The sequence below is a fragment of the Apteryx rowi genome, unplaced genomic scaffold, assembly GCF_003343035.1.
Source record: "Apteryx rowi isolate R43461 unplaced genomic scaffold, aptRow1 scaffold_302, whole genome shotgun sequence".
NCBI lineage: Eukaryota > Metazoa > Chordata > Aves > Apterygiformes > Apterygidae > Apteryx > Apteryx rowi.
The window spans coordinates 176,934-189,465 of NW_020449442.1; the positions used below are offsets into that span (position 1 = coordinate 176,934).

At 43.0% G+C, this 12,532-nt stretch overlaps 1 protein-coding gene across 2 annotated transcripts in view; it reads left to right on the forward strand.

Moving 5' to 3' along the window:
- The window catches only part of RASSF3 (Ras association domain family member 3), a 97,757-nt gene that overhangs the window by 30,480 nt on the left and 54,745 nt on the right, over positions 1-12,532 (forward strand). Inside the window, exon 1 of one of the 2 annotated variants that reach the window (XM_026070053.1) lies at positions 12,356-12,484. The exons of the other annotated variant lie outside the window; for it this stretch is intronic. Within the exon in view, the coding sequence (XP_025925838.1) occupies positions 12,356-12,484 (129 nt within the window). Of the gene's footprint in view, positions 1-12,355; positions 12,485-12,532 lie in introns of those variants that run through there. 2 annotated transcript variants of the gene reach the window in all.

Below are 12,532 nucleotides of genomic sequence, written 5' to 3' on the forward strand. Positions count from 1 at the left end.
GTCTCACATCCTCACAGCCCAGCCACAAACCTCATCTAAAAAGTTTTCAGAGTTTTCCTAAGTTAATTTAAAAGCAGGTCTTCAAAACTGAGAGTTTTTAAAAAGACTTTCAGATCTGAATGAAAAGGAGGTGGATGCCTTTATGCATACAGCAAAGAGTGGGAGCTCTTTAGCATAGCTGTGCTGTGCTGTTGCATTCAGTAATGCTTCTGACATATTTTGAGGTCTGCAAATTGACTGCATGTTCACTGATTGCTTTCTATCCTTGAGGTACAGCAGACCTTCCAATTACCCTGTGACTCCACTAATTTGGTCACATGTCAGGAGAGGAGAGGAGCACCCAGAGTATAGAATTACCTGCACATATGGCCATATGCACACATCTGTAGATCCGTTGAGTCATGCAGACACCACCTCCCTTTGGCCATTGCTGTGGCTTCTCTCCAGGTCTGGCACTCCAGACGCCAAGTGCAGGAGGGGAGCCACAGTGCTGCCCTGGGGTTATGTGGGGGTCTCACACTGCAGCTGGGGAATGAGAGAGAGAAGATAAATGATGGAGACAGCATACCATCGGCAGTAATAATCACTGATCGGCAGAACTCAAAGATAATGTATGAGACACAAAGAACCTCCTTTTAAAACAAAAATCATGCACTGATTTTGCAGTTTTTTAACAGTTGGTATTGGTAGGATTGTCTTTGTAGTGGCAGCTACCAGCATAGGTCTTGGATTCGGCTGGTATAGGGCAGTAGAAAGTGCTCCTGAATTACTCAGGGTGGTGCTTTGTGTCCCAAATCACTTTGTGTTCCTCCCCCACCTGGAGGTCTCTAACTTCTGAGCAATGCCATCTTACCTTGGTATCACTCCAGCAGCTCACACCCCTGCTGCCCACCCCGTTTCCCCTGAGGGATGGCTCAGCTAATGAAGCAGCTGCTCTACTGTGGCAAATCTCAGCTTAGCGTTATTAAAAAAAAAAAATCAAAATTGGTTCCAGTTTATCCTAACATGCTAAGCGTTCAATTGAGGCAGTTCGGCAGCTGCTTCATGAACAGCTGAGCCATCTTTGCAGAGGGACCAGGAACCTCTGGGAGGGGGCAGATCAGATTGATAGCTAAGGGCAAGAATAAATACTTGAGTCCAACCTTAATCTCTAGTCGCGTCGGTTGTGTGGCAAATCTCAACACAGTAAAGAAAATAAGAGTTGCAGGAGATGTTTTCATGAGTCTGTAGAGAGCCTTTTTTATGTCAGTAACAGAAAAGAAAACATTGAAATAAAGCATTCAAATGTAGGAAAAAAGCTATATTTAGCTGCTCTAAAAATTGCCCAGTGCTGTTGTACAAGATATAAAGGAAATGGCTGTGGCAGCCTAGGTTCCTTCAGTTTCACCTGTTGCGGTGTTTCTTAAGCCTAGAAATATCCATAAAATAAGTAACCAAGCAGTTAAACCTTCCCCAGAAGAGGTAAACAAACTAAATTCGCTTGCTGAAGCAGCTATGGCTGAACTATGAGTTGACCTTGAGCGGTGTTGATTTGCTGTAATTCAAACCAGCTGCACTCCAAAACAATTAAAAGCCTTCAGATCTCCAAGGAGTTTCCTTCCTCTGATTATAACTTATGTGCTATGGTAAAACAGAGAGGTAAACAGCTAGTTAGCATGGACTTGTGTGTCTGTGTAATTTAATGGCGCAGCACATACAGAACTATTTTCATTTGAAGTGACAGTTGGCTTTCAAGTAGAAAATATAGCATATGCTTTGTACTGAATGCTGGAGTTATGGGTTGCAAAACAGCTTGAGTTAGATGCATCTGCTTTACCTCTGCTGGTTCCCTTCCCCCCAAATTCTCCTTTGGGCATAACATTTTCTATGATTTTTAAAGGCGTTTCTATAAAATACAAGCCATTCTAGAAAGGCAATGCTGAAATACAAACTGTTCTTTTGTAAAGGCTTCGTTCCCATGTATAACTTAAACCCATTGGATTTCTCAAACAGTGGTATGTAAATAATACTTCTCCATAGTGAGTCTATGACCATGTTTGAAGAAAAGGGATAGGATAACAATTACAAGTGATTTTATAAAAATCTCTTTGGGTTTCCTTAGTTTACAAGTAAGATTTTAATTCAGTTTCCAGAAGCTAACAGTTTACACCTCTTTGAAGTCTTAAAAAAAAATCAATCTTTGGTCATGACATCAGAGTTTGGACATTATTGTGGTGGGAAAATACCAGAGACATTGATTCTGTGTAGGGTCTCTATAGATTTTTGTTGCAACCTGCAGTTGGCAAAATTTCACATTTAAAAGTACTACAATATAAAACCTGTTTTTCATATGTTATTCTGCCATTTCTCTCCAGCCATATTATAACAGCATTAAACTTTTGGATCCTCCCTTTTCAAATCACAATGAAGAATAATTATCCAAGAAAAGTTTGGAATGATAGGATAATAGTTTTTTTTTCTGATTTTACAAAACAAGTGTAGTATTATAAATAATATAAAAATAAGCAGTTACTGTAAAATTAATTTAATTAAATATTTTGCTTTTAAAGATTACATTGAAAACTGATCAGTAGATGTAGCACAGCTTCTAAGCCAGCCGTGACTATACGTCTGCACTGCTGAAGGCCTCCAGCGCAGGGAGCGATCCCTGGCCTCAGGCCAGGCAGTGCCAAGTGGCTCATGTCCACGTTTCTCCGAGGTGTCCCCTTGCAGAGCAGACTGTGTGTCCGCACCCCTGTGCCTGTGGACTTAAGACACGACACGACACGTGTGTTTTTTCGGTTCAGCCTGCCTGGGCAGCAGGAGGGGAGGCTGAGGGCACGATGCCCGTGGACACAGCGCGAGGGGATGGTGAAAAGCGGAGGAAGGCAGCATGGTCCCTATTACAGAGACAAGTGATTTCTGGAACAGACTAGCCCTGGAAGCAGGACTGGGTCTCGTGTTGAAGGCAATGTGTTGATTGACTCTAAAAGAGGGACCAAAAATGAACTAACGACTAACATAGGTTGTCAGAGCACCAGGCCTGGGACCCAACTGGGAAGCTAAGTTATTGACAGCATAGACCTAAGTCTTATAAATCCTTTGTCATAGAGCATTACGTACGTACTGCATATAAAAGGCTAGCTATAACAAATAGGCACAAGGCTATGAGATGCCAGAATTACAATTTCCTTTGTAACCTGTGTCTGACCCACCTACGCGGGGAACGAGAGGAATAACGAGGGTCTCGGTCATGGCATGCACGCAAGTGTGTGGGAGACCGGCTTGGGTTTGAACAGGCAGTCATAAAGCAGGGCGTTTTCATTAATGAAAAAGATAAAAATAAGCAGCATCAGCTTGGCACTGCATCAGCCCAGGGTTGAGGCTCTGACCTCTCCACCCATAGCACAAGCAGCCGTGGGGGCAGCGAAGGCTGCGCAGAGCAAATCTGCGAGGAGCTCCTCCTGGGCCTCCCCATCTGCCTTCTTCCTTCACCCAGGCTGTGAAGGTGCTCCTGCTGCATGTAAGTGTTGTTTTTTCTCTGGTCATTCTTATTTTCCTGAAGTGTCACTAGGGCTGAGTGGTAAAACGTAGGCAGAGGGGCGCTGGCGCTGTACAAAAGCAGGAAGCCTCTCACCTCAGGACCTGATCGGTGCAGTCTGTGGCTCTGCTGGGCTTCTCATTAATGTTAGACATAGACTTCCTCCTTTCCTCTTCCCTCTGAATCTGAAGCCAGGAAGCTGATTTTAAAACTGCTAAAGTATGGATTCAAGATGCTTTGTACATCACTCCACAATTTTGAAAGAAAAAAACCCCATATTTTTCTTTCTTGCTTTTCTCTTTTCTAATTCTCCAGTATCTTCACAACCCTAATACATTCTTTAGTTGTCCTTTCATGTATTCTACTTTTCCCATTATCTTCCTGTTTAATTTTTTAGTATTTTTTTTTCTAAATCTTTCCTCAGAATTGGGATCATACATCCCTGCTTTCCTAGATGTGTACTGTTTTTTCACCCAGAAATTTGTCTGGTCATTTGTTCTGAGATTTCCAGAAATTCTGGATAGAAAAATCAGATTCCTGTTTGAAAATGTTCCCTTTCTTCTTTGGGCTTTATTGTGGCTTATTTGTCATTACCTGGCTATAGCAATGGGCAGCTCCTCCGTTGCCTGCTGGGCACATGAGCATGTGTGAACGCGCAGGCCAGACTACTATATTATAAACCCCAGCATTTCAGCTGGCAGGGCTGGCTCACAGGCGTGGGACTCGGGACTTCACGGCTAATCTTGTCGGATGGCGGCTAAGGGTGGATTGGAAGGAGCAGACAAGCTTTCAGCAACACGTTTTCAGACCTGTTGTCCTGTCAAACCATACTGTCTTCGTGGGATATCTTTGTTACCGGACAGTTGTCAAGATTATTTACTAGGAAGTCCTAAACCTGGGTGGACAGTCTCGAGGGAGTTTCTACTATATATCACAATTAGACTTATTATTAAACAGAACAAAATGACCTCTCTTACATAGTCTGACATGAGAATTTCTTGTTCTTTGTCTGGGAAATGACAGTGCGGACTTGATTGCCTGATCAGAAGGCCCCTTCCCCCACCAATTTACTGGTTTTAGGACAGATGCTGGGGATCAGATTGCAGCTACAGTGCATTAGGGCTCACATTTTCCTGGTATTCACAAGCATGCTGAGCTCCCACAGTTGTGGTTTCTCTAGTTAAAACAGAAGGTCCTGGTTAATTTTACTGCCCCAAGTATTTTTACATACTGTTAGCAATTAGGAAGAGAATTAAAAGTAGGAGAATGTCTGTTTTCTGTACACTTTATTATAGAATATTTCCTTAGGATTGTATTTTCTCATGTAGCGGCTCTACCACGCATCCTGGTAAGGCCTGGTGCTTACAGAGAATTAGATGACAGCGCTCCTTAGACCTCTAAGCTTTCTTTATGATGTCAATCTTTACTTGTGCTTGAGCCTGACCATTCCCACAAATGGGACTGTACGAGGGAGGATGAGTCGGGGCTCTCGAGCTACATCTGGATGCTGACAGCCTTGTGGGCTGACATTGCTAGGGCTGGCTACAGCACAAGCTAAAAAGGCCATTGCCAAGGGGAACAGATTTCCAGATGTAATAACACTGCTTTCAGCTTTGAGCTGTTACTAATATTGGCACATCTACTGATCCGTCTGTGCCACAGAAACCCAACCTTTGAAATGAAAGTGAGGAGTATGTCAAAGCTCGCTTCAGTATATTTGCACAGCTCTTTGAAACTCTCTTATAAAATATATGACGGACACATGAAATATTTGTTCATCATTTTTATTGTAAAATCTACCTTTTTAATATCTGTAACAAGAAAATACCTGTTTAATAATTCTGTTTATAGTCAACAGGATTGAAAGAAAGAAACATTACTAGCAAATGTCTCAGTTTTAGAGAGTACTTATGCCTAATTGGGATGCAAATAACTTTTTCAAGAAAGTATTAAACCTGAAAAAAACCACACACACACTTAGCAAAGGATTGCTTTCTGAGCTTTATCTAAATCCTGCCAAAGTCAGTGGGAGTCTTTCAGTTGGTCCCAGTGGATTTGGGATGAGGGCAGGATGTTGTGGTGGCAGGCTGGTGCCCTTCCCACGTGTCAAGACCAGATTCCCTGGCAGCATCTTCAAACTGCAAAAATATTCCCCAGGTGAGACTTGCACTTGCAGTCTAGCACTGGCCAGTCTTGTGTCACATTAGTAACCTGGATCCAATGACATTAAAATCTTTTTGAGATAAAAATGGTTCTTTCTTGAATATTTTGGGAAGCTGTCAAATCTAACATAGAAATGATGGTAATTCCAATACTGTCAAGAAGGATACAGCTGTATCTTTCTAACTTTAGGTTGGTATCAAGACAAGGTTCCCAATCCTCCAAACGATGTGCATGTTTAAAATTATGAGTACCTCTATTGGCTTCAGTAAGACTCTGCATGTGGTAGGCGGCCACATGTTTGCAGCATCATAAGAAAGGAGACAAGCACAATCTCCTCTTTCTGTCCCCTTTTTAATCTCCGTTCAAGATAATGTAAGCCTGATGGCTCCAAGCACAACCCCAAGATGGGACAGTGGAAGTGAACTTGTCCTGGGGCCTATTAGCTTGTGTTCAATTACTTTAAGTATGATAGATCAAGACTGTGGATTTAGTGTGGGACTGCAAGTGTGTGAAAGTGCGAGTAAGAAAGAGATTACACAGATCATTTCTAGTTTCCAGGTATCCCTTTCTTTTTGAGGATTTTGGATAAAAGAGCTGCACTGATGAGTCTTAAGGGGTGAGCAGAATTAAGAATTTTAGGAGCCAGAGAAGGATTAAGGCTGTCTAAGGTTGTATCTGCCTTAGCAAGTACATGTCCCCATCACATTTTTCACAAGGAAACGGAGAGAGGCTCTTTAGCTGACTCCTGTTTGTTTTCAGTCTGCACTCACATGTCTGTGTGGCTGGAATGACCTTGTTTGAATTAACAAGTCACTGAGTATGAATCAAAGTATAATTGTCACTGCTGCCAATGGTACTAAACAGACCTGAGCTATTAATTCAAGACAAATGGAAGAAATGAATAAACAGAAAGTTACTGGTCTAAGGAAACTACAGGCCTGAGTGGCTGTTCTGTGTTGGGTGTATTTCAACTTTATTACTTTGCTTTGATCATTTGAAATTACCACTGTTTTCAGCTGGAATTTCAAAAAACTAAAAACACATGATCCCTACATTATTTATTCTGATTTTAAAGGAGCATTCTGTCACAAACTCTGTATTTCTTCCTCTACAACTTGCCTTTTGGATTCTCTTTGCTATGCAAACATAATCTGCATCATGAACATCATGGAATAATTATATTTCACTGTAGAATGTTACAAACAAGCCAAATCCAAAGTGCTACTAAGTATGAACACTTACTGGTTTCACTCCTGAGCATATTTTAAGATGTAGTATGTCCATAGGGACTAATCACAGATAAAACTATGTACATAGTTAAGCCTTTACGGGATCAGTGCCAGTACATGCAAAGACGTATGAAAGACAGAAAATGAGAGAGAGAACTGCAAGGTTCCTGAAGAGACCAAAAGGGCACCTGAAGCAGTGAGGGGTTAGGTGTGCCTTGCAAATGCCCAGCAATTATAATTACAAATACTGTTAGGGTCATTAATGAAACTCTTGCAAACCAGTGCTGAAAGTGATGCAGATTTACCAGGTGAGGGGGACTGGTAAGGAAGTTTAGTCCCCGGGTTGACTCTGTCCCTCCTGCAGCCCAGGTCCAGCTTCCCTTCAATGCACTGACCCCACCAGACGTTGCTGCCGGCCCCCCGGGAGCTGCGCGGCCACCACAGGTCCTCCTTGCCGCAGCATGTAAACACCCTCGCAGGCTGACCCCGCGTGGCCACCGAATTCGGGGGAAATAATAGAAAAGGGGGGAAGCCATAGATGTCTCCCTTACCCCTGAGGCGACATCTAGCTTGACTGCAAGACCTGTCAAGCCATCTCCTTTTTCCCTGATACTGAGGTCACCCATTAGTATTTCATAGGCTAATAGGTTTTGAAAATATTTAAAATTTAGGCATATGCTTAATTCCTTATTATCCTTGTGACTAAAAAATGGAATGAGATTCTCTTGAGAACTCCATGCTACTGTTTTTATTTAAGTAGAAACTTAGTCTTAAATGTTATAGGTCTCTCCAACCCTGTGCTGTATCTTGCTTTTAGCTTTCATGCTCCTTTGATGCAGTGCCTTTTGATAAACTTGGGTGTGTGAATATCTGGATAAAAGACCAAGCCTAGGGTACAGAGCTGAGCATCATGGGCCTGGAGAGTCGAAGCACTGCTACTAGCCAAGTGACTGTTTAGTAAATTTGCCATTTTAATGAGTTCTCTGAGTTTCTGTGTCAGAGGGCTGAGGGCATGTTTTAGAAACATGTAAACACCATGCAGTTGCTTATGGAATTAATGTAAACTCTATACAATGTTTTATTCGTTGTCTCTGTGTTTAGTCTGGAAAAGAGAAGAATGGGGGAACAATAAGAGTCCTCAAATACCTAAAAGGTTGCTATAAAAAACAGTGATCAACTATTTTAATACAATTAAACAAATGAAGCTGCAAGACCCTGTGAAGCAGTTCACCCTTATTAAATTTGATATCTGGTTCTAAAAGTTATTTCAGTTATACTAGTTGAAAGTCCAAATCCTTACCAGATTAATCAAGTTATTCACACCCGTTTTGCCATTTGGGAAGTTCATCTTTTATTTTCACTTTTCTGGAAGCTATACCTGATGTTTCATGTCTCTGAAGTGACTCTCCAAAACCACAAAGTAATGTAAAGCTGAATTTTAGCCATGAATGTAAAATGTTTTTTAATAGTTTTTTCCCTTTACATAACAAATAGCTGAATATCACATGGTTCATCTTTGCCTGTGATTGCCTTTTATTAAGACTTTCATGAGCATTTTTTTATTGGAACAGAGAGTGCCCATTACTATTTTTGGTCGTATTACTTGAGTTACTACTTTTAACTGACTTGGGCAGGCTATAGTTTAAAAATATTCTGAAATTATATTTCTGTGTCATCAAGCTTTATTAAAAAAACAAGAAAGTTTCTTCTCATTTTCTTCAAAGGTGCATTAGTAGAATGACTTGCTATTTGAATTTAATTGCTCTTTAAAAAAATATATCTCCATCTTCTTGCCAGTTGCCCATGTGATCATATGATAACTGGTAGCCGGCATATTTCCTTGCTGGACTGAATTTTTATATCTCTGAATGACTGATTGAGAGCCTGATAGCATTTGTATATGCTTTAAAATCTTTCTCCTGGCTTTTTCAAAGCCTTTCTTGGCTTTGAAATTCATTATTTTTACCTAATGCTTCATTAATTCTCCAGAAGAACAAGTATGCTCTCAGAATGTATATTATTAACTTTATCTTGAGTTGTGGCTCTCTGTTTTCACTATGCAGTGTTATTTTTTTCACTGGCTAATTAAGAGGCTTGTCAGAGTGCACCAAAAATAATCCAGGCCTGGTAGTCTCGAGGTTTAATGCAGTATCAAATAAGCAAATGAAAAGCCTTGGACCGATCTTACTTAGGTAAGATTAAGAAAGCCATTTGAGAAGGAGGAAGAGTATTTGAGGACAGAGACCTTAAAAAATATGCTGTTGAGAGGAACAGTAAAATCCAGAGGGGAAGTGTAATCCACACATCAGCGCATTACGTAGCCCTTCAGAGTCCTACCAGCAGAGGATAGAGCCCCTTGCAGCTCCCAGCGAAGTGCCTTCATGCTTAACATCACCCCAGTCTATGGTATAATGTAAAAGAACAGTAATCACTGACAGATGGAAGCTGAAAGGAAATGTCCAAGGGGGAGTTATTTTTCCTTTTAAAGCTTCTTGAGATTTTAGTGGGTACATGATATTCATTATAATGTAGCCTGCATTTAGAGTGGACCAGGTAGTAGTATCTCAAGTGACAACATATGGCTGTGCTTTAGAAGGAAAATCTGTGCTTGTTGGTGCTATCATAAATAAAATATAGGCCTGATAAATAAGCAAGCAGACTTTATTTGAACTTCATTAAGTTGAATTACTGTCCTAATAATGCAGTTTATAGTCATCATTAGTTTATACAGGATTCCTGAAAGATACCTCAGTTGAGAGTCTTTCAGCTCTGACTACAATGTACTATACTTAACCAATCTACAAGCTATGAGATGACCCGGATTAGTTTAAAATTTATTTGAAAAAATATGCCTGAATTACAGTAGTATAGCGGTACTGATTACTTTTTAAATATCAGCCTTGTGAAATATTTGACAGGATTTCGATATCTTGTTTGCAAGCACCATGCAAAACAAAATTGAAAGGCCTCATATCTGTTTGTATCTTCAAGTGAATTTTTTGATTCAGAATCATGTCACAAAAAGTTAAGAGGACCCTGTCAAAGTTAGCAGGTTTAAAAATTGAGCTATATTTGAGGACTGAACCCATTGAAAGATATATCATGAAGAACTTGGACATGTATTTTTTCCACCAGTTTTTGTTGCAGCAAGAGAAAAGGATACTTTAAATCTTTCAGTGATATCAGTATAAATAATTCTTTACAGACAAGGTAAATATTATGCCTTGGTGCCAGAGAACCTACAAATTCAAGCCCAGGGCTTGCAGTTGATATTGCACAGATGGACTGAAGCTCCCTTGCAGCAGCTTATTGTCTTAATGATCCTCCCTGCCAGCGCCAGGGTCCACCCACACGCTATCAATTTTGAGGTTGAAGCTAAGCAAACAAGCTATATACACAATGCCTTTTGTTGCTGGGGAGCCAGTCCAGTGTCAGTGGATAACATTTAAAAACACCTATGTAGTTTGGAAACACAAATCCCATTTTGCAGTGCACCCAAGTCACTTAAAAACCTTAATCTACTTAAATCATGGTTGGTGTTCGGGGTGTTACATCCAAAAACTTTGTAAACTGAGGTTACAGGGTCTCGAGTAGGTTCAGAGGCAAGCCCAGGAGATCTCTAGTGGTACTTCCTTTTGGTGTGGGACTGGGCTTGGTAAACCAGGTAACACCAAGCTCATTCGTCTAAAGCAAGTATTTTAATACTCTTTTAGTTACATTCAAGTAACCTGGCATTCAATTTAAAACTATCTTGAATACTGTGAAGCTTGACAGTACCAACAAGATCTGACACATTCACACACACACTGTTAAACTCAATGATTTGTTTTTTAAAAGCTATGCTACCTCCTAATATGCCAGATGCCAAACTCAACACAAAGAGCTGGAAGACTCAGTTCGTAGGAAAACAAGGATTTAAAAACATCTCTCCCCCCCTCTCCAGGTGAATAGCTGTTTGTAGTTCTCAGTGTGAGTTGTTTTGTTGATGTTGAGGTGACTTTATCAATGTATACAGCAGACTATATGCATACTGGTGGGAGAAGAGTGCCTAACAGAGAGAAACAGACTCAGTTCTCATTTGAGAGTGGGAATAAGAAGAGCTGCACACAGCAAGCTAGGAGGTTGTGAGGGGCCAGGGAGATGGAGACAGGGTAGAGGGAAGGAGAAGGAGACATGGCATCCCAGATAAATCTGTGGCTGCATATTAAGACCATGGGAACTGACATATTGGAGCAGACCACCGCTTGGTAAACATACCATTTCAAATCTGTTTAATCTAAGACTATGCTGTTGCTGAAGGGGAAGGCTGCCCTCCTTCCCAATTCCCCACTGTGCCTTCAGCCTGGGGTTTGCTTGGGCTCCTGTGGCTGGTCTGAGTCACCACCGGGATCACCAGCACGGACGCAGTGAGACACCAGGAACACTGCGCTGAGGGCGTGGAGGAAGGGCAAGGCTGCTTTTTGGGCAACAGTGTAGTCGCAGGAAGCTGTACCTTAAGCCCAGTATCCTGTCTCTGACAGTGACTGGCCCTAGATATATTAGTGGAATATATGAGAAGCTCTGAAGCAGATAAATGTGGAGTGACTTGGCCTTCAGGGACTCGCTGTCATTTCCCCCATTCATAACTGAGGTTGATTTATGCCCTGCAGCCTAGCAGAACTTTTGTGTTTTAAAATATGTTTTCCAGTTATAGTTCTAGCTATTCTTGCTATCTGTGTGCTCATCTAATCTCCTCTGCTGAATCTTCATGAGCTTCGCTCCTTGGTCACATCCCGGGGCCATGAATTCCATTTACTTTATAGTCTGTGGGCCTGATCACATGAGGAGTGGCCAGCCGCCCACGACACCAGCGCGAATTAAAGGTTATTATTGTTTTGCAGGATTGGGTCTGCAAAAAGTTTAAATTCGAAGATTACTAGAAGGACAAACCAGGAAAGACATTCAATTATAGCTTGCCACGATTATTTTTTTTTAGTGCATCGTTCTGTACGCTCACGTACACAGAGGAGCACGAGATCAGATAATTACCAGGGGGAGCCTGGGAACCGGTTTCTTCAGCCCCCTCATCCCTCTCAGCGCCCTCCGGGGCTCCCCGCAGCGGCTCCGCGGGCCGCAGGTGGCGCCCGGCCGCGGCCCAGCCCGAGCCGGCGGGACGAGGCCACGTTCGCCGGCCGGCGCTTGCGGGAGCCCCGCGGCGGGACGGGCACGGGACCGGGAGCGGGACCGGGACGCGTGTGGGGTCCCGCGGCCGCTGCCCCGCGCAAAGTTGTGCTGCAGGAAGGGCGGGCGGGGGCCGGCTGCGACGCGCCCGGGCAGCTCCTCCTCCCTCTCCTCCTCCTCCCCTGGCGGCGCTGGGAGAGGAGCGGCCGCGGCGGGGCCCCATGCGGCGGCCGGGACGGCGCTCTCCGCCGCCGGGCCCCAGCAGCAGCCGCCGCCGCCGCCGATGACCTGGACCAGCAGCATGAGCAGCGGCTACAGCAGCCTGGAGGAGGAGGAGTCCGAGGAGTACTTCTTCACCGCCCGCACCTCCTTCTTCAGGCGGCCCCCGGGCAAGACCAGGGCTGCCCCGCAAGTGAGTGCCGCGCCGGGCAGCGGCGCCGCCGCCTCAGCCCGGCCCGCT